Here is a 21,159-nt window from a genome sequence, read left to right as displayed (position 1 = left end):
CACTCACTCCACTCACTCACTCACTCACTCACTCACTCACTCACTCATCTCACTCACTCACTCCACTCACTCCACTCACTCACTCACTCACTCCACTCACTCACTCACTCACTACCACTCACTCACTCACTCACTCACTCCCTCCCTCACTGCTGTGAAGTTGAATCTGACTCATGGAGAGCCTACAGGACAAAGTAGAATGTCCTGCGGGTTTCTGAGGCTGTAACCCTTCATGAGGGCTGAAACTTCATCTTTATCCTCAGCGTGGCTCGGGGTTTCCAATGGTCACGTGAGCGAAGCAGCTTCCCAAGAGGTCCACTCCACTTCAGGCGGTGGTGTGTGTGCTGCGTGTGGGTGCACACTCACTCACTCACAAAATTATGTGCATCCTCAAGCACACACTCTGTTCTCAACAGCTGTCTAGATCTGGAGCTCAGAGTTAGAGGTGCTTCTGGAAGCGTGTGTGTGTGTGTGTGTGTGTGTGTGTGTGTGTGTGTGACAGAGACAGAGACAGAGAGAGTTGTGAGTAGAGGACCTCGGGGAAAGGGGGACGGAGGCTTCCCCAGCCCTGCAGTTCTATGCCCTGCTCTCGCAGTCGGCAGCACCTGCCTCGGGTGAGCCCGGAGAGGGTGCTGGGGAGCCGGGCCTGCGCTCCGACTTACTCGTAGGGGATCTTCTTGAAGATAAGGTGGTCCAGCAAGGTCAGCTGCTCTGCGATCTCCAGGGCTGAGTGGTTTTCAAACGGCTCGGCCTTCACGCCTTCAGCCTGAGAGAGAGGAGCAAGGGCTTGCGTCAGGTCCTGGAGGGGCAGCTGTTGGGTTCTGGTCATTGCTCCGAGGGAAGCGGTGACTGGTTGGGGAGTGGACAAGAGCGAGTGGGGAGGCTTTTCTGAGGGACCAGGGTGGAGGGATGAAGGAAAGGGGATAGAAGAGCCAGGAGCCCCTGTGTGTGTCTGTGATGTGTGCATGTGGTGCGGTTGTTTCTCTGTGTATGTGCTGTTTGTGCATGTGTGTGTGTGGTGTGTATATGTGTGAGTGGTGTGTGTGTGCATGTGATGTGTCTGTGTGTATGTCTGTGCATGTGCGTGTGCTCTGTGTTTATATATTTCTGCATGTACATGAGATGTGTGTGTCTGGTGCGTTTGTGTTTGGTGTGTGGTTGTGCATGTGTGTGTGTGGTGTGTTTGTTTCTGTATGTGCATGTGTGTGGGTGTCTGTGAGTGTGATGTATGTGCTTTTGTATGTTTGCACATGTGTGTGTCTGTGCCTGTGATGTGTGTACAGTTTGTGCATGTCTGTGCGTGTGCTGTGTGTGACTGACTTGCCAAGCCCCTCCCCTGGACAGGCTCAGGTGTCCTGACACCCAGCTGTGGCTTCCTGTTCCTGTTAGGTTGTCTCTGGGCCCATGACTCAACCATGAATCCTCCTTTTAGCACCCCGCAGCAGGTGTGGACTCCAGGTGTGTTTATTCCCACAGTGCACCAGTCCTGGTCTTCCTGTGGTGACCTGGGCCCGTGACTCAACCATGAATCCTCCTTTTAGCACCCCGCAGCAGGTGTGGACTCCAGGTGTGTTTATTCCCACAGTGCACCAGTCCTGGTCTTCCTGTGGTGACCATAGGTCTGACCCCAGCCAGGCTCAGCCAGGGTTATCACCTTTCAGGGAGTCTGCTACCCGGGCCCCTAGCTCCGCGGATCTCCTCAGAGAAGCCCAGCACTGCCACAGCAGGGTCCACCAGAGGTGGTCTTGGGGGACAAAGTCGTCAGGGGTGGCCTGTTGGATAGGGGGGAGTGGGGGCTGGAGGGGGGTGGAGAAAAGAGGGGAAGGCTGTGTCCCCCTGAGGTCGAATCAGGCACAAGGACCCCTCTCCTGTCTCCAGGGACCACTGGCCATACAGGAGGGCAATCAGTGCCCTGGGCACCATGGCCAGGACTGCTTCTGCCTTTGTGGTGTCTCTGTCCTCATGATTCCACTGGCCCAGAAGCCTCAGCTGTCCGGCTCTGTGCCCGCCCAAGAGCCCTTCCCCAGATCGCATCGAGACCTCCCAGACTGAGCGTCCCCTCCCTCCCACTCTTGCATTTTCTCAGCAAACATTCAGTGTCTAGCTTTGTGCCAAACGTGGAACAAGACCCCAGAGAGTCGCTGGCTTCTCGCAGCTCCCGATGAGGGAGACACCAGTCATGTGAGTGGAGGGAGACAGACTGCAGTTCAGCTTCTCCATGTGTGTCACCGAAACGTCCCTACAGGGAACAGCGGGTACAGAGAGGCCAGGTGCAGCGGGAAGCGTGCGTGGGGTGCAACGCCTATCAGGAATGACCCAAATCAGGGGTTTGGGTGTAGGGGACACTTGCTTCAAGGAATGATGAGTTCTGTGGTAGTTATATAATTTTCAATTTGAGAGGATTATGAGTAAAGGGGTGGAGTCTGGTCTGTCAATTGGATCACAGCCAATGAGGCCTCTGTGTGGGCATGGCCTTCTCCTGAGAATTCTGGGAAATCTGGTATTTCCTCCTTGGAGGTGGGAGACTCTCTGCTCACACCCTGGGAGACATGGCAGCTGACAAGACACATGGGCCCACCCTGATGCAGAGACCCCTGCCAGCGCTGAGATATTTCCAAAGACTTTCTACCCACTGGCCTGTGATCTTCTACATTCGGTGTCATTGCATGTGTTGTGTGAGTCTGAAGAGGACTTTATAGATTGTATTGGACATATGGGCTAATATCAGACTTATGGACTTGATCTGGACTGGGCTGGGTTGTTTTCTCAATGTTCAATTCCTCTTGCATATAAATTTCTTTCTTATACACATATGTGTGTCCATGGATTTGTTTTTCAAGTGTACTCAGACTAACACAGTTCTGAGGGGCCAAGGGGACACAGGGGTGGGAGCAGCAGAGCCATCTGGATCCCGGGGATGGGGCACCTGTGTGCATGCCCACACGCGGGAGCCCCCGGCCTCTGAAGCAGGTGAAGGCAGGCGGGCAGGTGGGCTGTTGGGGCTATCAGGTTGGTTTCCACGCATCGAGCTCTTGCGTACAATGGCACCAACACTGCCTGCTCCTGCTCCATCCTCACAATCATGGAGGGCCTCCCTCCCCAGCTCCTCTGGCCCTCTGCTTGGCTGAGCACCATGGCCACCAGGTAGCTCAGCCCTATTCTTTCCTGTGTCCCGAGCTGGTGACTTGGTGCTGCGCTCACAGAGCTGGCAAGTCCTGGCCTGGTCTGAGGAGAGGCTGGGGGCAGAGAGAGGTCAAGGAGAATATGGAGAGGTTAGGGTGAGGAGGGCGGGGCACCTCTTTGCAAAGCCTGCACCTTGGGGAAGGCGGAGCTGGTGCTTCTGCCCCTTTCTCACGTGGTCTAGGAAGGAGGGCTACCTGGGAGTCGAGTCAGGGACCCAGCCCTTACGCTACCTCCTGAGACCTGGCTGCTCTCTGGGGAGGCCACCAGGGCCCCTGGCACAGCTCTAGTGCCACAGGTCCTCTGTGGACTCTGGGACCCGTCAGGGACAGGCAGGTACGGAAGGAACAGAGGTACTGTGCTCTGGAGGGTCAAGGACCAGCCAGGAGCCACTGAGCAAGACACCCGAGCTCCGTGGCAGGTATGGCACGTGCCACTGACTGAGGGGAGGGGCGCCAAGGGGAAGCTCCTTGGGAGGTCACTCTGCAAGTTAGAAGCACTGGCCACACTGAAGTTCCCATAGAAGCAGCTTCAGGGCAGGGGGGCTCTTCTCCCCTTAGCATTGCCTCCTGGGTCAGGGCACCCCAGCAGACCGGGGAGGGGGTGGGGATCCATCCAGGAGGGCAGGTGTGCTTTGTCTGAGAGGGCGGGCCAGACTTACCATCTGTGTGACCTCCTCCAGGGTGATCTGGTTGTCGCCCGGGTCCTCCTGCGTCAGAGTCCTGGGGACAAGGAGACTGATGAGCCTGCCCTTGGACCTCACCTCTCCAGCAGCCCCCTGCCCCAGCCAGAGGAGTGCTTTGAACGTCACCCCCACACTGTGAAGCTCCTGGGAGGCCCTTTGCCCTTTTCTTCTCTGTTGGCTTCTTGATGGGCTACCCTCAGCATTCAGCTCACTGACCCTCTGGGCAGGGTGAGGGGGTGAGGCCCCCTCCCAGGGCTACCTCATCCCGGGCCTCCTGCCTTCTCAGACCTGGCCTCACCCAGTGGGATGCTGTGTATGTGTCTGGCCCTGCTAGATCTGGGCAGGGAGCCCTTGAGGATCGGGCTCTGCATGGCCACCCCAGCACTGTCCTGGCCCAGGGGCTGGGCTAGAGGCCTGGCCTACCTGGTGATGTTGGCTGCCGCCTTCCGCTCCTGGGTCAGGAGTTCGGGGTCGTGCATGACCTCCTCCAGAAAGCTGATGACCTTGCATTTGAGCTCGTCGTTGGTCTCGAAGTCCTGCAGGAAGATATGCTGGATGGCTTGGGCTACGCAAGCCGCCTGCCCAGGCCAGGGGAGGGGACCACGGTTTCTATCTCTGCCCATGCAGTGGGCCTGCCCCGCTTTTCCTTCTGCTGGGTGTATGGCGGGACATAAGGAGCGCTTGGGTAACAAACACGAGGACAGGAACAAGGACCAGGCCAAGGCAGGTGCAGCCCTCGGGCAGGACCCTGGGAGGCACACTGGGACCCTGGACCCTGCTGTAGACAGAGGTAGGGAGACAGCTCCCTAGTCCTTCCCAGGAGACCTGCTCAGGTCCTCCGCCCCCTGAAGATATCAGGGTAGCACCCTCATGCTTCCTCCCTCCTGCCACCCTGGGATGATCCCCTGAATCATTCTGCTCTCAGAGGGCACCTGGTTTCAGGTCCTCAGCGTTCCCATCTGGGGTGGCAGGGTCCCACCTACCTGTGAGTGCTTGGAAACCCAGTGGCGGAGCACATTCAGAACGCGGTTGGTGGCCGCTCTGCGGATCACAAACTCCTTGTCTCCGTTCCTCTGGTCTGGGGGGAAGCCTGGCAGCGCGCGTGGCAGAGGGGAGAGGGGGCACGCTGATGAGAAACAGAGCCTGGTTCATGTCTGCATCTGGACCCCAGGGTGGGGGTTGCTCCTTATGGGGAGCGTGGTGGGCAGGGGCATCGAATATCTCACAACACCCGGGGGTGGGGGGTGGGGGCGGGTGCTGAGCAGCCAGGCTTCTAGGTGAACACAGTTAGTTCCTAGACACTTAGCTTCGCATCCTTCCTGGGTGATGGGGGGACAGAGGGTCCCTAGGGCAATGGGCAGGGAAGCTTGTGTAGAAGTTTACTAAGTAGAAAGGGGGGTCATGCGCAGGAAGGCAGCACCAGGCCTCAGCAGTGGCCAAGGATGGGGCAGGGCAGTAAGCTCAGGGTGGGCTTGGGTGGAGTGAGGGGGCCAGTGGCTGGAGCTAATGCTGAGGGTGGGGGCCCTGAGCAAGGGTGTGGGGCAGGCAGGTTATGCCCGGTGGCAAGGTAAGGGCTGTGGAAGAGCCAAACCTTGCAGCCCTGCCTCCTCGACAGGTGACCTCCGGGTGTGAGAACATTAGTTTCATAAGCAGGCGTGTTGCATTTGTGCAGGGGTGCAAATTCCTGAGGGCTGTGCCTCCCAGGGGGGACCATCCCCAGCACTGAGTGCAGCTGCCTGGGGGAGGACCCCCGTAAGGCCGCCACCCCCCCCTCCCCCACCAACCATACGAACCTGCGCTTGCTAAGGACATCCTTCGGTACGTCTCCTTGTTTGGGGTGCCCTCATTGGCTCCTGCGGTTGCTATGGCAAAGGCGGAAGTGGCCGAAAGGGCGCTGCGGGTACTGTCCAGCTCCCGGCAGGAAGTCATGACCACTCCATTGTTATAGGCAAAGAGCGGGAACTCTGTGGAGTGGATGGAGCCCGGCCTCAGCCTTCCTGGGACCCGGCATGGTATGGAGGAAGAGGGCAGTGGCATTCGGGGAAAATCCTAATCCCCGCCCTCTCACTAGCTGTCTGTGTGTCCGTGGGTCACTACTTAACCTCTCTGAGCCTCAGTGATCGCCTCTGGACAGGGGGGCTATCAACACCTAGACGACAGAGACGGCAGGCCTCTGCCTCCGGTGAACAGTCAACAGAACACCCAGGAGTACGGCTGCTGTTGGTACAGCACCCTTGCTGATGGTCCTGCTAGCTCCAGCTCACCTGTCTCCGGAAGCAATCGTGCTCAGGACAAAGTAGGCGCCCCTACACCTTGAAGAATAAACGGCTTGTTCTTTGCTTTTCTACTAATTTCTTTTTAAAAGAAACCCACGTTTGCTGTTGATTATTATTTTTTAATGATCTGCTTGTAAAACCTAAACGTTATTTCTGAAATTTGGATCTCCATGGGATCGTCTTCTCTGTGGTTACAGTTTGTCTGAAGCTAGGTGACCTGGTTACCTGCCGGGTTTCTGTACAGGGAGTTGGGGCTCAGGCTCAGGAGGAGGGCCGGGGAGCTGCCCCAGAGGCGAGGCCCCGCGAGGATGCTCTCCACCTTGGGTGGCTCCCAGCTCGTGTGTGGTGAGGTGCCTATGGGAACTGGACACCCAGAGGCTCCTCAGGCCCTTTCAGGATCTTGGTGTGAGGCACTGGTTGGGCGTCGCGGTTACAGCAACTCGTCTAGTCTTTGTCCTTATTTGAAAATGGGACCAGGTGGCCACTCCATAAGGTTGTAAGGGACCCGGCATGAGTTAGAGGTGAAACCAGAGATTAGGAATCTGGATGTTCTGTGAATAAGATACTGGGGAGCTGTGGCAGTCACCTAATCTGGTGCCAATTTAAGGATTAAGAGTGTGGGGGTGGAGTCTAGGCTGTCAATCTGAGACAGTCAATGAGACTTCTGGGTGGCCATGGCCTTCAGAGAATTCTGGGAAATCTGGTACCTCCTCCTTGGAGGCGGAAGATACTTCCTCTCTCTGCCACTCCCTGGGAAACACTGCAGAAGACAAGTCACATGGATGTAACCAGACCTCGGAAGCCTGAGAAGCCACAGAGAGACCCCTGCCAGCGCTGACATGCTTACAACGCCCCTGGACCCAAAGACTTTCTACCCACTGGGCTGTGCTCGTCCTGCATTTGGCTTCAGTGCATGTGTTGCGTGAGTCTGAAGAGGACTTTATAGATTGGTATTAGACATAGGGGCTAATACCAGACTTATGAACCTGAAATGGACTGGGCTGGGATGTTTTCTCAATGTTCAATCGCTCTTGTATATAAATCTCTTTCTTATACACACAGGTGTGTCAATGGATTTGTTACTCAGGGGCTCTCCTTGTCTGAAGATGGGGGCCGACTAGGGTAAATTGAAAAGTAGGGTTTGCCTAGCCAACTTTGGGGCACCCAGTCCCCCTCCTAGGCTCTGGAGTTTCAGAATTCTTGTCGTTAGGAGTCCCTCATGAAGTCTGAGGGATGAGCCTGTCGTTGCCTCCCGACCCCCGAGAAGCCGGGCGTGAGCTGTACCTGAAGAGTTTTTGCTCTTGATGGATTTGGGGGTCGGTGGAGATCTTGTTGGTGAGGCCTCAGCACCCCCATCGTCACTCTGGTTTGGGTCAGCGTCCGACTCTTCCCTCATGGAGACTTCTGAGCCTGGGGGGTGGGGGTGGGTGGGTAGGATTTCACCTTCCTCCACTACTCACTGATGTGTCAGTCACCAACACAAACCAGAACAAGTTTGGGATTTGCCTGCAGAACGTATAGCTTTCTTTGCCACAACTTCTCCCAGGCTAATAAAGTCACCGAGAGAGGCTTTTCTCTCCCCCAAACAAAGCCAGCCCCACACAACCTGTGGCCCTTCCATTGGCTCTGACACGGAGAGACCCCGCCCCCCCGCAGAACAGAGTAGAACTGCCTCCCCCTGATCTTTTAAAGGAAGCAGACAGGAATGCGGCTCGCCCACAGAGCGGCTGGTGGGTTCGAACCAGTGACCGTTGGGTCAGCGGCAGAGTCCTTAACCACAGAGCCGCCAGGGTGCCTTCTTTGCGCTGTCAGCATTCCTCAAGCCTCCATGCACACACCTGGGGCGTTGGTTAGGAGGCAGACTGCCATTCAGAGGGCTGGGGTGGGACCTGGGGGTCTGCATTTCTGACAAGCTTCTAGCTGACGCCCAAGCAGCAGGTCCACAGACCACACCGTGAGTAGCAGAGCCCCCTTCCCCTCCTTTTGGTGAAACATCACCGTTAGTTCGCCCAGGACTGCTCTGCTTTCCCCCGACTGCCCTGTGTCCATGGTCATTCTCAGGGCGACCCTCGTTTGGGAAATGACTAAAGACCCTTCAGGAAGATGGGAAAGAGCCCCGGGGCAGAGTGGTTACGCACTGGGCTGCTAACCGCAACGTCAGGTCTCGAAACCAGCTGCTCCACAGGGGAAAGGCGAGTGGGTGGGGCTTTTAGTCCCACAAACAGCTCTAGGCTGGGAAACCCACAGGGGTAATTGTGTCCTACAGGGTTGCTATGGGTCAGAATCAATTCAATAGCAGTGGGTTTGGGTTTTGAGTCGGTGAAATGGAAAGGAGGCTTGGTGACCTGGTGGGCTGCTGACGGCAAGGTTCAGCAGTTCGAAACCACCAGCAACCCTGGGGGAGAAAGACGAGGCTTGCCACTCCAGTAACGAGTTACAGTCTCAGAAAGCCAGGGGACGTATACTCTGTCCTATAGGGTCGCTGTGAGTTGGAATCAATGTGCTGGCAGTGAGTATGGTTTGAGTCAGTGAAATGGATCAACACAATCAACCAATAGCGGACTCAACTACACCCACAGCCGTGGAGACCATACTGGGCTGTGGCACCTAAGGTTGCATGGAGCTGCAGCCGTCTCCACGGCAGCCACTACCAACCACCACCACCACCACCACCACCACCACCACCACCACCACCAATCCTGGGCAACTCCTGGTCTACACCCTGGAGACAGAGCTGATGGATTACATTCAAAGTCCAGCCAAGATCCTGGTCTCAAACTCTTAGTCTCTCTGGGACTCAGTTTTGGAGGGATGACTATCAAATAAGGGACATTACCCTTGACTTTTTAGAGAGTCCAAAAAGTCACAGGTCTTCTCTTAAAAAAGAAAGTTCCTGTGGTCTCCCTCTCTCTCTCTCCCCCCTCCCCCCACCTCCTCTCTCTCTCTCTCTCTGACAGGCCTCTGTGAAGGCCAGGCCAGAATGGGGTCACCCTAGGTTTATATCACATGGGTTCTGCCCCGCCCTCCCCCCTCCGCCCCCACCCCACAACAGGATCCCACATTCAGCATCTGCAGTGTGGCATTTGGGACTCTCAGGCAGGCTGTTCCCTTGGTTACCGGCTTAGCTGTGTGTGTCATCTGGTGCTGTATGAGCCCCAGTAAATGTCACTTAGTGATGGAGCCTCCTGGGGGCTCTGCCCACCCCCTGTACCCTCTGCTGCGACTACCCTCTGCCTCCTCTCCTCTCCCCACTGCGGAGGAGTCCGACCAGCTTCAAAGGCTTTTTCAAAGGTCTCCTCCTCAAAGCCGGGGCCTTCTGGCCAGCGTGTGCGTGTGCGTGTGTGTGTGTGTGTGTGTGTGTGTGTGTGTGCTTGTGGTGGGTGTGGGTGTGCTAACCGAGACAGGCATCTTGATCTATACAGAAGCAGACACACCTCCCAAACAAGACCCTTCAGGAAGGGGCAGGAGAGGCTGTGCTCCATCGCCATCTCTGCTACTGCCAGCCTGGGGTGCCCCCAGTCTGCTGAGCCTCTGCTGGCCCCCGACAGCCGGCACTTCTCCTTGCTCCTCACTCCTGTACCACCTGTTCCCTTTGTCTAGAATGTTCTTCTGCCCCTCCGAGAAGTTCCTCTGACTCTCCTGGGGGTACCCCCACTCACCTGTGTCCTCCAAGCACAGCCTGGAGCGAGGCGGTCTGGTCTGGCTGTGACTCCCGCAGGGCAGGAATGAGGTCTGACTACCTGTTTTCTGGGGACCTGACCCGGTGCCCAGGAGAGGTCCGCTCCATGGTGTGGGATACAGGGATGCAGGATGGGGCTGCCATCAGGGCAGCCTGAGCTGACCCTCATCGAAGGGTGCCAAGGCCCTGCCTGCCAACCCCCATAGCCTAGGATCCCAGAGGTCGCCCTGGCCCCCCTCTGCACTGCCTCTGTGGTCTGACTGGGAGCCCAGAGCCCTCGCCCCTTGCCCCATGGGTGCTGCAAGGAGTCCGGAGGCCCGGCAGCCACACAGACACTCACTCTGCTTGCTGAGAGTGGAGGGGTCCTCGGCCTTCTCGGTGGGCGTATCGCCCTCGTCCGGAATCTTGTTGGTGAAGCTGCTGGACACGTAGAGCTTGCTGGTGTCCAGGGTGGCCTTGCTGAAGGGCGACATGGCCGAGTACATGCCGGTGTAGCCATTGGAGTTGCAGCTGAGCGCGGCCAGGTCCAGGGCCTTGCCGCCGGTGATGATGGGGATGTTCAGGGAGAGCTTCCGCCGGCGGCTCGGGGATGACGTCTTGGTGATGGACAGGGGTGGCGGTGAGGAGAACTTGCGGGTGGCCCGTGGGGACTTGGGGGGCTCACCGTATAGTAGCTTGTTGTTCTGGCCACTGGCAAACAAGAGTTCTAGAGACCTGGAGGGCAGGGGATGACGTGAGTGGTCAGCGAGGACCTGCTAACACCCAGGGTGGGGTGACCCACCTCTGGAGGGGCTCGGACAGCACCCGGGGTAGCCTCATGGTCACCACCCCAGGCGTCTGTGTTGACCCTCTGAGCAGGCCAGAGGGCTCATGGATTAAATGTCCAGGAACACACCTGCTCTTGGTGTATGTGTGTGTGTGGGGGGGTGAGGGGGGATGGACTCTCGTGGCAGTCCATATCTGGTGCCCCCTCCTCTGCCTCCCAGCCAGTCGCAGTAGCATCAGGCCACCATCTACCATGGCTTGCCATCATTTCACACTGGGGCCTGACCTCATCCTCACAGAGATCCCCAGGGGTGGTTTACAGATGAGGAAACTGAGGCTCCGAGATGGGAGGTAACTCGTGTGTGCCCATATGTCCACTCTCAACCCAGTGTCCGCTCCACTGAGGTGTGCAGTGGGGCAGGTGGGCTGAGAATGGGGTCTTCCACCAATCCTGGCATGCTCCTGCTCCCCTCCTCACACCAGGGCCTCAGCCTCGGGCCAGGCTGGAGACGGCAGTGCACACGTGCTCAGTCACTAAGGCAACAGCTGATGCTGTGTTCTCCTGGGACAGGCCTTCCTGCTTTGAATCCTCACCACGGCCCCAGGAAAGCAAACCTACTGTCATCGAGCTGAGCGAGCCTACAGGACAGGGGAGAGCGGCCCCTGCGAGTTTCCAAGACAGTCACTATTTGTAGAAAGCTGTCTTTCTCCTTTGGAGAGGCTGGCAGTTTAGGACTTCAGACCTCGCGATTAGCAGCCCAACGCGTGACCACTACACGACCAGGGCTGCCCGATGGTCCAATTGGGAGGCATTTACTCCGCTGCCTGAAGGGTGCAGCGGTTAAGCACTCAGCGGCTGCCTTCAAGCCCGGCAGCCCTCGGCAGGAGAAGGAAGGAGCAGGCTGTGCCCCCAAAGATGAGAGGCTTGGAGACCCTGTCGGTTGTTCCACTCTGCCTACAGGGTCGGCTGCTAGGACCTGGAGTCAACTCGACGACAAGGAGTGTTTTGTCCCGTTCTCAGACAGGACAGACAGCCCTAGGGCTGAGATGGTGGCCCCAGCCTGCCCGGAAGGAGCATTCAGAGGGAGGCTCTGGGGCTCTGAGGGTCGGGATGCAGACTGTGGTGGGGCAAATGGTTAACACTCACGGCTTTGAGTCCACGCAGAGGTGCTTGGGAAGCAAGGTCTACTTCAGCCACAAGCAGCCCCTGAGAAACCCGTGGGGACCCTGTTCTGCTCTGGCACCCCCGGGCGGCAGGACTCACAGAGGCTCAAGGACAGTGGCGTGAGAGTCGGGGTGTCCTGGCAGGTACAGGCAAAGGCTGCAGCCGTGGTTCACCTGAGGACTGGCTCACAGCTGGGCGGCCTCCTGTCTCCCTCTGTTACATGAGCAGGCAAGGCACCTCGTGGTGCACCGCAAGCCCGCTGCAGGCAGGAGCTTGATTTGACATACCCTACCCCCCAGGGCCTCAGAGGGCAAGATGGGTGAGGGGGGAGAGAGTTCTTCGTGGAGTCAAGATTCGGGGTGCCCAGTAGTTGCAGTGGGAAGATCTGAGGCTGGGGCCTTCGGCGTCTCAGCCTTATCTAGGCTTCGCCCTGACCAGCGCTGCACCACCCCCTAGGGGTCTTACATCATAGGGACAGTTGGTTCATAGTGACCCCACTGGGGCTGGGGTGGGCCAGGGCTGGGGGTGGACAGCTGAATGCTGGGTGGAGCAGGGGAGCACGGAGGATGAGGGGCTCCAGTGTGTGCTCAGTGACATCAGGCCCTGGGTTCAAGGCCCCTCTCTGCCATAAACTTGCCCGGGACCCTGGGCCACATCTCTCTGCCCTTTAGAGTCCCAGCTGGCTCTATGGCAGGGCTGGGGTGAGCAGTGATGGTGGGATAGGGAATGAGGCCAGGAGGGCAAGCCTCCCTTTGTTGTATGACTTTCAAGGGCTACCACCTTTCTTGGCAGGGGTGGTGGTGTCTAATTTAAGCAAAGCAAGGGTAAGGCTCTCACTTTCTTGAATAGGAAAGGTGGTGTTAAGGATCCAGTGGTGTCCCTCCTGCTCCCTAAATATGTGTTAGAATCCTGAGGCTGCCATCCTGTTTGGAAGTAAGATAGTCTTTATTGTATGAGTGAAGCCACACTAGTGCAGGGTGGGTCCTACACCTAATTACTTCTGAGGCATAAGGGGCAACAGAGACACAAGGGAGCCCAGACTGGGCTGGGGAGGATGCTCTGGGAAGACACTCCAAGGAACAGGGTAGCATTGGGAGACTGGGGTCTTCTCCCACAAGGGAGCTAGACTTAGAAAAGAAATGCCTGTTCTTTAAAACCACGCTCTTGTAGTATTTGTGTTATAACAGCCTGAGACAGTGGGGAAGCAGAGTGCTCTGCAGAGAGGTGAGCTCCTGGGCTTCAATGAGGGGGCCCAGGGAAAAGACAGAACAAGGTGTGCTCCCCCAAGCCCAGGGGCAAGGTGGGGCAGCAGCGGTGGGAAATGGAGAGAGAGAGAACTAGCAAGTGAACTAGTGAACATCGGGCATATCTGCCTGCTTTGGCCTCTCTGCAGAGGGCTGGCTTGGTTCCTTAGTATGTGTGGGGGTCCACATCACCCCAGAGTATGCCCAGCTTCTTCTCCAGGGCCCCCGTCCCCAGACCTTCTTCTCCAGGGCCCCCTTCCCCAGACCACCCCCTGATGCTCTTTCCTCCCGGGCTTGTCAGCTCTGTGGCTATGGGAAGAGCAGGCCACCTGGGAGCTCCAGTGGGGGAAGGCCGGCCCACCTGGCAGGGATGGCACTGATGGGCTTCTTGTAGATGGTGATGAGTTTGTCCAGGACCACCACGGCCGTGGTGAAGACGCGGTAGGAGTGCAGGAAGGTGTTGAGGAAGTCGATGCTCAGGAAGCGCAGGTCTGTCAGCCTCTCCAGCAGCCGCTCCACGCTGGCGTAGCGGATCTGCAGCACTTTGCAGGAGTTCATGGTTTTGCTGAAGCGAATGTCAACATCATCGCAGTATAGGGAGGCGTCTGACCTGGGGAGGAAGCAAGGGGGGCGGGGTCTAATGTTGTCTGAGGCCCCACAGACTCCCCGATGGCCAACAGCCAAGAGGGTTTGCTGAAGGCCTAGTGATCTTCCTAAGGGAGCCAGGAAATCTTAGGAGGGCCTTGGTTAAAGGGCTGCGACTCCTTCCCAGCACTGTCCTGAAAACCGTAACACTACAAACCCCTAGAAATACTGGGGAGACGGTTGTGTGCCAGCAAGTGGATTCTAACTCATAGTGATTCTCAGACAGTAGAACTGCCAGGCTGAGCTCCTTACAGGAGCAGCTTGCTGATCTGTCCTCCTGGCAAGAGGCTGGTAGGTTCAAACCACAAGCCTTTCGGTCAGCAACCCAGTGCTTAACCACTGTGCCAAGAGAGCTCTTGGATAAAAGACTCCACGGGGCTTCTTTTGAAAGGTACTGCAGAGCTCACAAGACACCAGGGACATCTGTTCACACGAATGCAAAGAGCAGCACTATTCCCAACAGCCCCAAGCAGAAAGCATCCGCCATCGGATGAATGGACATATCATGGTCTGGATGGTGGAATATTACTTGGTGATGAAAAAGGCATGGTGTCCTGGCACATACTGTGACCCGGTGAATCTGGGAAACAGGGTGCCAGAGGCCAGTCTCAACGGACACACAGAGTCTGATGTCATTGATGTGTACGGCCTATTGCAATGCCCAGAGCGGGGGAGCCTATGAGACGGAATGTAGATGGGTGGTGTCAGAAGATGGGTGTGGGGGTAGTGACTGACTGCTCACAGATGCGGGGCCTCTTTTTGGGGTGATGCAGATGCTCTGATGCTAGAGAGTGCTGCTGGGTCTGCGGCTCCCTGGAACCTGCATTTGAAGCAGCAGAGAGGCTGGGGGACAGGCAGGCATCTGGCTGTGATGGAGACTGGGCCAGTGGGTGTCCAGGGTCGGGGCAGGAGGAGGTGAGAGGGTGAGGGGGGCAGGTTCCTAGAGGATATTCATGCCTGTGGGGGGAGAAGGGCAAGAGGCTGGCTTATAGTGGTCACAGCAAGGGGTGGTGGTGGGTGGGCTGTGCTCAGCAGGGTGCCTCTTCCTTCACCTTTGGGTTGGCTTGCATCTCCCAAACAAGTGCAGTGACCCTAGAGGCTGCATTTTTGACCTATTCTGTGAGTTTGGAGTGCTCTTTGTACTCATTTTATAGTCCCCCAAAGGAAAACGGTTATTAAAACAAAACCAAAAGACTGTATGTTTTCAGCAGCCGATGCAGGTGTTCACACAAACAAAAGGAAAAGTCAGCCAGAGTCACCGTGCACCCAAGCAGTAGCAACTCGAAGCAAACGAACAAGCCCCCAGAGAGGAAGCAGCCTCGCTCTGAGCCTGCTGTCTCCAACTCCGCACTGCCTGTCGGTGTGCGGCCTGCCCGGGGACTCACTTGATCATCTGCGGCACGGTGACCTTGGAGTTCTCCTCAAAGGCGTTCATCATAAGCCCGTTACACCGGATGTTGTCTACACACTGCAAACAGACAGAGCCATCGGCGTCAGGGCTCGGCTCTCTGTTGCAGGAGGCCTGCCCAGGGAACCCCAGCCCAATGACGCACACCCTCAAGCCCAGTCAAGTGTGTGGTGCGGGGTCAGCCAGGGCTTGGGCAGGAAGTCAAGTTCTGGCTGGGTGGTGGCAGTGGGGGCTGGGGGTCCTACTTGACCTTCTTGAACCCGAGCCTTCGTTTCCCCACCTGCAAATTGGGTATAAATGCTGCCTGCCTCCTGCCTCCTGGGGGTATTTGGGACATGGCTGTGTCCACCATGGGCCACCCTGTTGCTGGCCTTGGAGGTCCAGTGTGAGGGTGGGGTCGCACCTCTCTTCTAGGGGGCAGCCCAGCGGGATACCCCCTCGGCCACTCCTGCAGGCACCTGCTGCCCTGCCACTCTCTGTGCTCTGCCCACTGCTGATGCCCCGTCCGATGCCAGATACATTAAAACCCATGTCTGGCTCTGTGTGTGTGTGTACATGGTTTCATTCTCTTGTCACCCCCTGCCCTGTGCCTGCACATGGTGCCATGAGCAGGCTCCTATGGGTGGGAATGGAGGGGTGGGCATTCTCCGTGGGACACACGGAGGGAACTTTTGATGTTAAGGGTGTGTGTGGAGCCAAAGTCAGTGGCAAGTGGCAGCTGAGAGGTGAAGCCAGGGGTGGTGGGGTCCTTAGGCCCCACTTCCTGCTCAAAGCCAGTCCCTCAAAGCAGGTTCCTGAAAGCACCCTGCAGAACAATGGGTCTCTGTCTGCATCTCCCAGGCCCAGCTCTAGAACCCTCTACACTCAGGCTCTAGTGCTGGCCCTATCGCAGTTCTGGGATGAGGGAGCTAGGGCAGAAGGTGGCCAGAGCTTCATGGCAGCAGCAGCAGCAGAGGGCTTGGGGAAATAGGCCACTGTCCCTCTTCTGGGGGATTCATAGAGGCCCATGCCAAGAAAGTCTTGACCTGGCATCCAAGCCCCGGTACTGCCCACAGCCTCTTGCTGGAATCACCTCTCTGCCCATCCTTGAACTGCAGGTCTCCGGGGCCTCTGGCTGTGCCCACTGACCTGGAGAGGGCTGCACGTCCTGCGAAGGCTCCCAGTAAGGACTGCAATCCTAACCCCTCCCCTCTCATCTCTCTGTTCACGGCACTCCCCTGCCCTGCCATTGAGTGGATTTCTACACAGAGCCACCGGGCGTAGTATTTCCAACACTGCACGTCTTTGTGGGAGTAGACAGTTTCTTCCTCCTTCTGAGAGGCTGGTTGCTAAGCAGCTCCACACTTAACCCACGATGCCATCAGGACACCTTTTACAGCGGGCAAAGGCAGGGGCTCCATCTTCCTTCTGTGCAGTGGGCTGGGCTCGGCCTCAGGAACTCGCCCGGCCTCACTGGAGAGCGTGGCGGCCATGGCGTCCTCTCCCTGGACAACCTTGGCCATCCTGGCTAGAGGCTCTCAAGCCTCCTGTGCACAACTGATGGCCGACAGTAGGTGAACACATGTATTATCGGGCTTCAAACCGGAGGTTTGGACCAGGGAGTCTGGGGGCCCTAGTGGTGCTGCGGGATGAGCACTGAGCTGTTAACGCAAGGTTAGCAGTTCAACGCCCCCAGATGCTCTGCAGGAGAAAGGGGAGGCTGTCGGCCCCTGTAAAGATTTACACTTCGGGTTGGGGTTTGGGTTTTATGGGAGGTTGGGGGCGAGGTGGGGCCTGGGAAGCCCAAGAATCTGAATTTTAAAAAAAATCCCCTTCCCGGGTCCCCAGATCACACTGTGAAGATGGCCCCCTCGGGGACTCTGCAAAGGGCCGGGCAGCTGAGCAGGGCCGGTCTGGCTGGAAGGAACCGCTGGCTCCTCCCAGAATGGTGGCGCTGCTCACCTGGCTGATGTCACTGGTCCACGCCGCCTTCTCCTGTCTGGACGAGGCCACGAGGATGACCGTGAAGGGCGGGGCGTCCTTTGGCTCCACCCCGATCTTGAAGTCCAAGTGCTCTACATCTTGGCCCGAGCCCTTGGCTTCCGGTGGCAAAAGACGCAATTAGCAAGATGTGTGGGGAGGGGCTTTTTTGAATTGGGGACTGTTTTAAGGATGCCCTGCCTCCCTGCATGGAGAGAGAGGCCAGGCCACTTGCCTTTCTCAGGACAGCTGTTGTTTTCTTCTAGAGGGAAGAATGCCCATTTCAAAGACAGGCAAACAGAGGAGCTTCGACCACACAGGGGTCACTGAGTTAGCCTTCTGCTCTCACTGTGGGGAGCTGAGATTCTGAGACACCCCCCCCACACACACACACACACACACACACACACACACACACACACACACACACACACACACACACACACACACACACACACACACACACACACACACACATGACAACCTCAGGCGAGGACTAGCACTCCACCTCTCTTGTTCCTGAGGCCAGGGTAAGAATGCTGAGGTCTTAAACCCTGACTGTCTGGACACTTTCCCTCACGTTGGAGCTTCCCAAAGAGCAGGGCAATTGTAGGTATGTTTACGCCTGCTGTTCGCGGGGAAAGTTCTTGAACTCTCGGATACCGTCTATTTGGAAAGACTCAAACCCAAGCTTGGGGATTCCTTTCAATGCCCCTGCCCTGCCTGGGGACGTACATAACATGATGGAGGGTGGGGAGGGTCTGCCAGGGGCCCAGCTGGAGACCCCCAGCCCTAGGGCTAGGGTGGAATGCAGGCCATCCCTCCCTCCCTTGCTGCCTGCTGCTCTGGTTCCCTCTGGTCTGCTGCTGGCTGCAAGGCCTTGAGGCAGTGCCCTCCCCTCTCTGGGCTTCAGAAGCCCAGTGCAGTCAGGAGGGGGCTTGGTGTCTGAGACCCCGTCTTCCCTTTAGGGGCTTTGCTGGCCACAGAGGAGCGCCTTCTGCTGGAGAAGTGAGGTGTCTGCCGGCGTCGGTGGTGCTTCAGTCAGGGCGGCTCCCACAAGCTCCCCGGCACGGGCCTCCCTCACAGGCCCAGGCCCACACCCCTACCTCAGGACTCAGGAGACAAAAGAGCTTTCCCACGGGACTCTAAGCTTTCCCAGGGGCCACTCTGGCCAAGAGCACCCCGGGCTCCAGGGGGAAGTACTGTGCGTGGGGGGTCCCGGCGTGACCCTCAGTGGAGGGAGCTGCAGCCTCACCCGACTGGTGACTGCGGTAGGTGTTTGTGGTGGGAAGAAGGTCATTGGATGTGTGAGTGAACCAGCCCCATGCGCCACAAACCCTATGTCCTGCCACACTGAGATGGGGTGCTGGGGAGATGCACCCAGTCCTGGGAACAGCTCAGACATGAGTGTTGGCCTGACCCGACACAGGCCAGGCCAGGGACATGCTCTGAACAGGGGCAGTGAATGAGAAAGACAGAGGGCCCGATCAAAAGATAGTAGTGGTCTCGAGCCCCAGCTCTGTGGTCTGGGGAGAGACGTCGCACCCTGAGGCTTTCCAAGAGCCACACTCAGCCTTCTCTCACCTCGTGTCCCAAGACCCTTGGGTGTGCTGAGGCCACGCCCCCGGGCTCCCTCCTCCCTGGTCTTGCCTCCCTCCCCTCATGACCGTCCCAACCGCACCCCCTGCAGGATGCCAGCCCTGCGTGTCCTCTGTCAGGGGCCACGTGTCCTGAGCACATCCACAGTTTCTCTTGGGGACCAAGAGGGCACTGGGTGTATCCTAGGTGTCTACCACATGACCGCAGAGTCCTGGAGTGTAGGAACGAGGGGGGCTCTCTGGGGTACTGGGTCCCCCTAACTGGCACAGGGACTTCAGCAACTTGGAAGGAACCCAGATGTTGACCAAGGCCCGGGAGTTCTCCCTGCCTCACCCTCAGCCCCAACACCCCCAGGTCACTTCCAGCCTCACCTTCCTCCTCGGCGCTCTCCGGCTCCTCCAGCAAAGTGCAGTCAATGAGGGAAACAACTCCATTCTGGAAAAGAGCAGGGGCCACCGGGAGTGTAGGGTCCCCTGTGCTGGTTACGATAGGCAGGGCATCGCCAGCCAGGAGGTTCCACCCACCCACCAAGCCACCCACCACATCACCAAGGCTCCATAGGGGCCAGTAACGAGTCCCCAGAGCCTCCGCAGGAGCCCTTGGCGGGCACCCGTGTCTGTGCTATGTGCCTGGTGTCTGTGCGTGAGAGACAGAGATTTCACTTCCCAGGTTGAAGGGCTTCACCTGCCCATAAGAAGACCCAGAAAGTGGGAGAAATGAGAGTGGCTCCGCGAGGCCTTCCCTGCGGGAGACCTGAGCCTGGAGAGGTCAGGATGGGTCTGCTGGGTCTCCTGTCTCCGCAGCCACGTCCGAGGCTTTAAGCCTGCAGCAGCTTAAAATGCACAGTTCTGGGTCAACCTCTCTGATTACAGATAGGGAAACAGACCAGTGTTAGGCACACATCACAGGCGTCACAGATGAAAAGTTGGAGTCAGGGAAACCAGGGCCAATCATGAGAGCAGTGATACCAGGAGGGGAAGGGGAAGGTGGGGGAGAAAGGGGGAACCGATCACAAGGATCTACATATAACGCCCTCCCTGGGGGACGGACAACAGAAAAGTGGGTGAAGGGAGACGTTGGACAGTGTAAGACATGACTAAATAATAATAATTTATAAATTATCAAGGGAGGTGGGGATAGGGAAGGGAAAATGAGGAGCTGATACCAAGGGCTCAAGTAGAAAGCAAATGTTTTGAGAATGATGAGGGCAACAAATGTACAAATGTGCTTGACACAATGGGTGGATGTATGGATTGTGATGAGTTGTACAAGCCCCCAATAAAATGATTTTAAAAAGAAAAAAAAAAACGTTGGAGGCAGAGAGTTGAAGTGATTTGCTCAAGGTCGCCTGGCAAGTTAGCAGTAAGGCCCAGAAAGGGCCTCGGGGGCCTGATGGCCCCAGTCCAAGGTCGGTTCCTAGTGGTCACTTCTTAGGACTATCTGGGACAACACCTCCCAGTCTCGAGCGTGAGATCCCTTGAGGGAGTACCGAGATGGTAATGAGAAAGAAGAATAACTACAACAGGTATGTCCGATTCGTGGCTACGCCTCCCCTCAAACGGAGGAGATTAATTCCCTTCCCCTTGAGTGTGCACCAGACTGACTGGTTTGCTTTTAAATAAAAAAACAAAGAGGAAATGATGCTGCAAAACGCCAGAGAAAAGAATAATAATAACAACACACAAACCCACTGCCATTGAGCTGATCCAGACTCCCAGTGACCCTGCAGGGCAGAACTGCTCCTTCATGTTTCCAAGACTGGAGTTTGCACAAGAGTAGACGAGCTCATCTTTCTCCCCTCGTGGGTTTGAACTTCTGACCTTGCAGTTAGCAGCCCAATCAAAGCCCTGACTGCATTGCTTGATCTCTTCTCTCTCGTGGGTCATTTGTTGTGGGAGAAGCCAACTCTCCAGTGGTGAGGGGAGGTGTATGAATGAAGAACAGAGCTCCCCAGCCAGCAGCCAGAGCAGCAGTCACCTTGGAAAGGGTCTACCACCCCAGTCAAGCCTTCGGCTGACTGTGACCCCAGCTGCCAGCTTGATCACAAATATCCATGAGACCTGGAGCCAGGACCGACATGCAGGAGCCTCACTTCTGACTTTCTCACCCATGGAAACCATGAGATAATGATGTTTCTTGCTTTAAGCTACTACATTTTAGGGGTTCTTTGTTACACGGCCACCGGTAGTCAATATAATGACTGACAAGGATCACCTACCCATGTGTCTAATCTATAAATGAAAGCGAAAGAAAATATTGAGTTTGGTAGTTTTAAAGCTTGTAGCTTGGCAGCATGCTCCCTTCAAAAAGGACATACGACATTCTGTTTCATCTCCATATTTATAGAGAAGTGATGTGAATTTTACCCTATGGTTATGGAAGGATATATACCACAATTCCTGGGTTCAAAGCCCAACTCTGATACTTCCTAATGTCTACTGCCTCACTCCCTTTGTCTATAAAACATAGGTGACCTAGTAGGTTAAATGCTGGGCTGTTAACAGCAAGATCTGTAGTTTGAAACCGCTAACTGCTTCTTGGCGAGAAAGATGGG

The 21,159-nt window shown here is 56.8% G+C and overlaps 1 protein-coding gene across 1 annotated transcript in view; it reads right to left on the bottom strand.

Moving 5' to 3' along the window:
• The window catches only part of RASGRF1 (Ras protein specific guanine nucleotide releasing factor 1), an 86,370-nt gene that overhangs the window by 19,250 nt on the left and 45,961 nt on the right, over nt 1-21,159 (bottom strand). The window contains exons 10-20 of the mRNA XM_045285692.1: nt 18,977-19,040; nt 16,989-17,125; nt 15,025-15,107; nt 13,356-13,604; nt 10,161-10,534; nt 7,426-7,551; nt 5,659-5,829; nt 4,849-4,955; nt 4,289-4,401; nt 3,842-3,902; nt 663-766 (exon numbers count right to left, since the gene is read on the bottom strand). Of these exons, the coding sequence (XP_045141627.1) occupies nt 663-766; nt 3,842-3,902; nt 4,289-4,401; nt 4,849-4,955; nt 5,659-5,829; nt 7,426-7,551; nt 10,161-10,534; nt 13,356-13,604; nt 15,025-15,107; nt 16,989-17,125; nt 18,977-19,040 (1,589 nt within the window). The remainder of the gene's footprint in view (nt 1-662; nt 767-3,841; nt 3,903-4,288; nt 4,402-4,848; nt 4,956-5,658; nt 5,830-7,425; nt 7,552-10,160; nt 10,535-13,355; nt 13,605-15,024; nt 15,108-16,988; nt 17,126-18,976; nt 19,041-21,159) is intronic.

The sequence above is a fragment of the Echinops telfairi genome, unplaced genomic scaffold, assembly GCF_000313985.2.
Source record: "Echinops telfairi isolate 266 unplaced genomic scaffold, ASM31398v2 ScPeMD7_7475;HRSCAF=8513, whole genome shotgun sequence".
NCBI lineage: Eukaryota > Metazoa > Chordata > Mammalia > Afrosoricida > Tenrecidae > Echinops > Echinops telfairi.
This window is presented reverse-complemented; position numbering and strand designations above follow the sequence as displayed.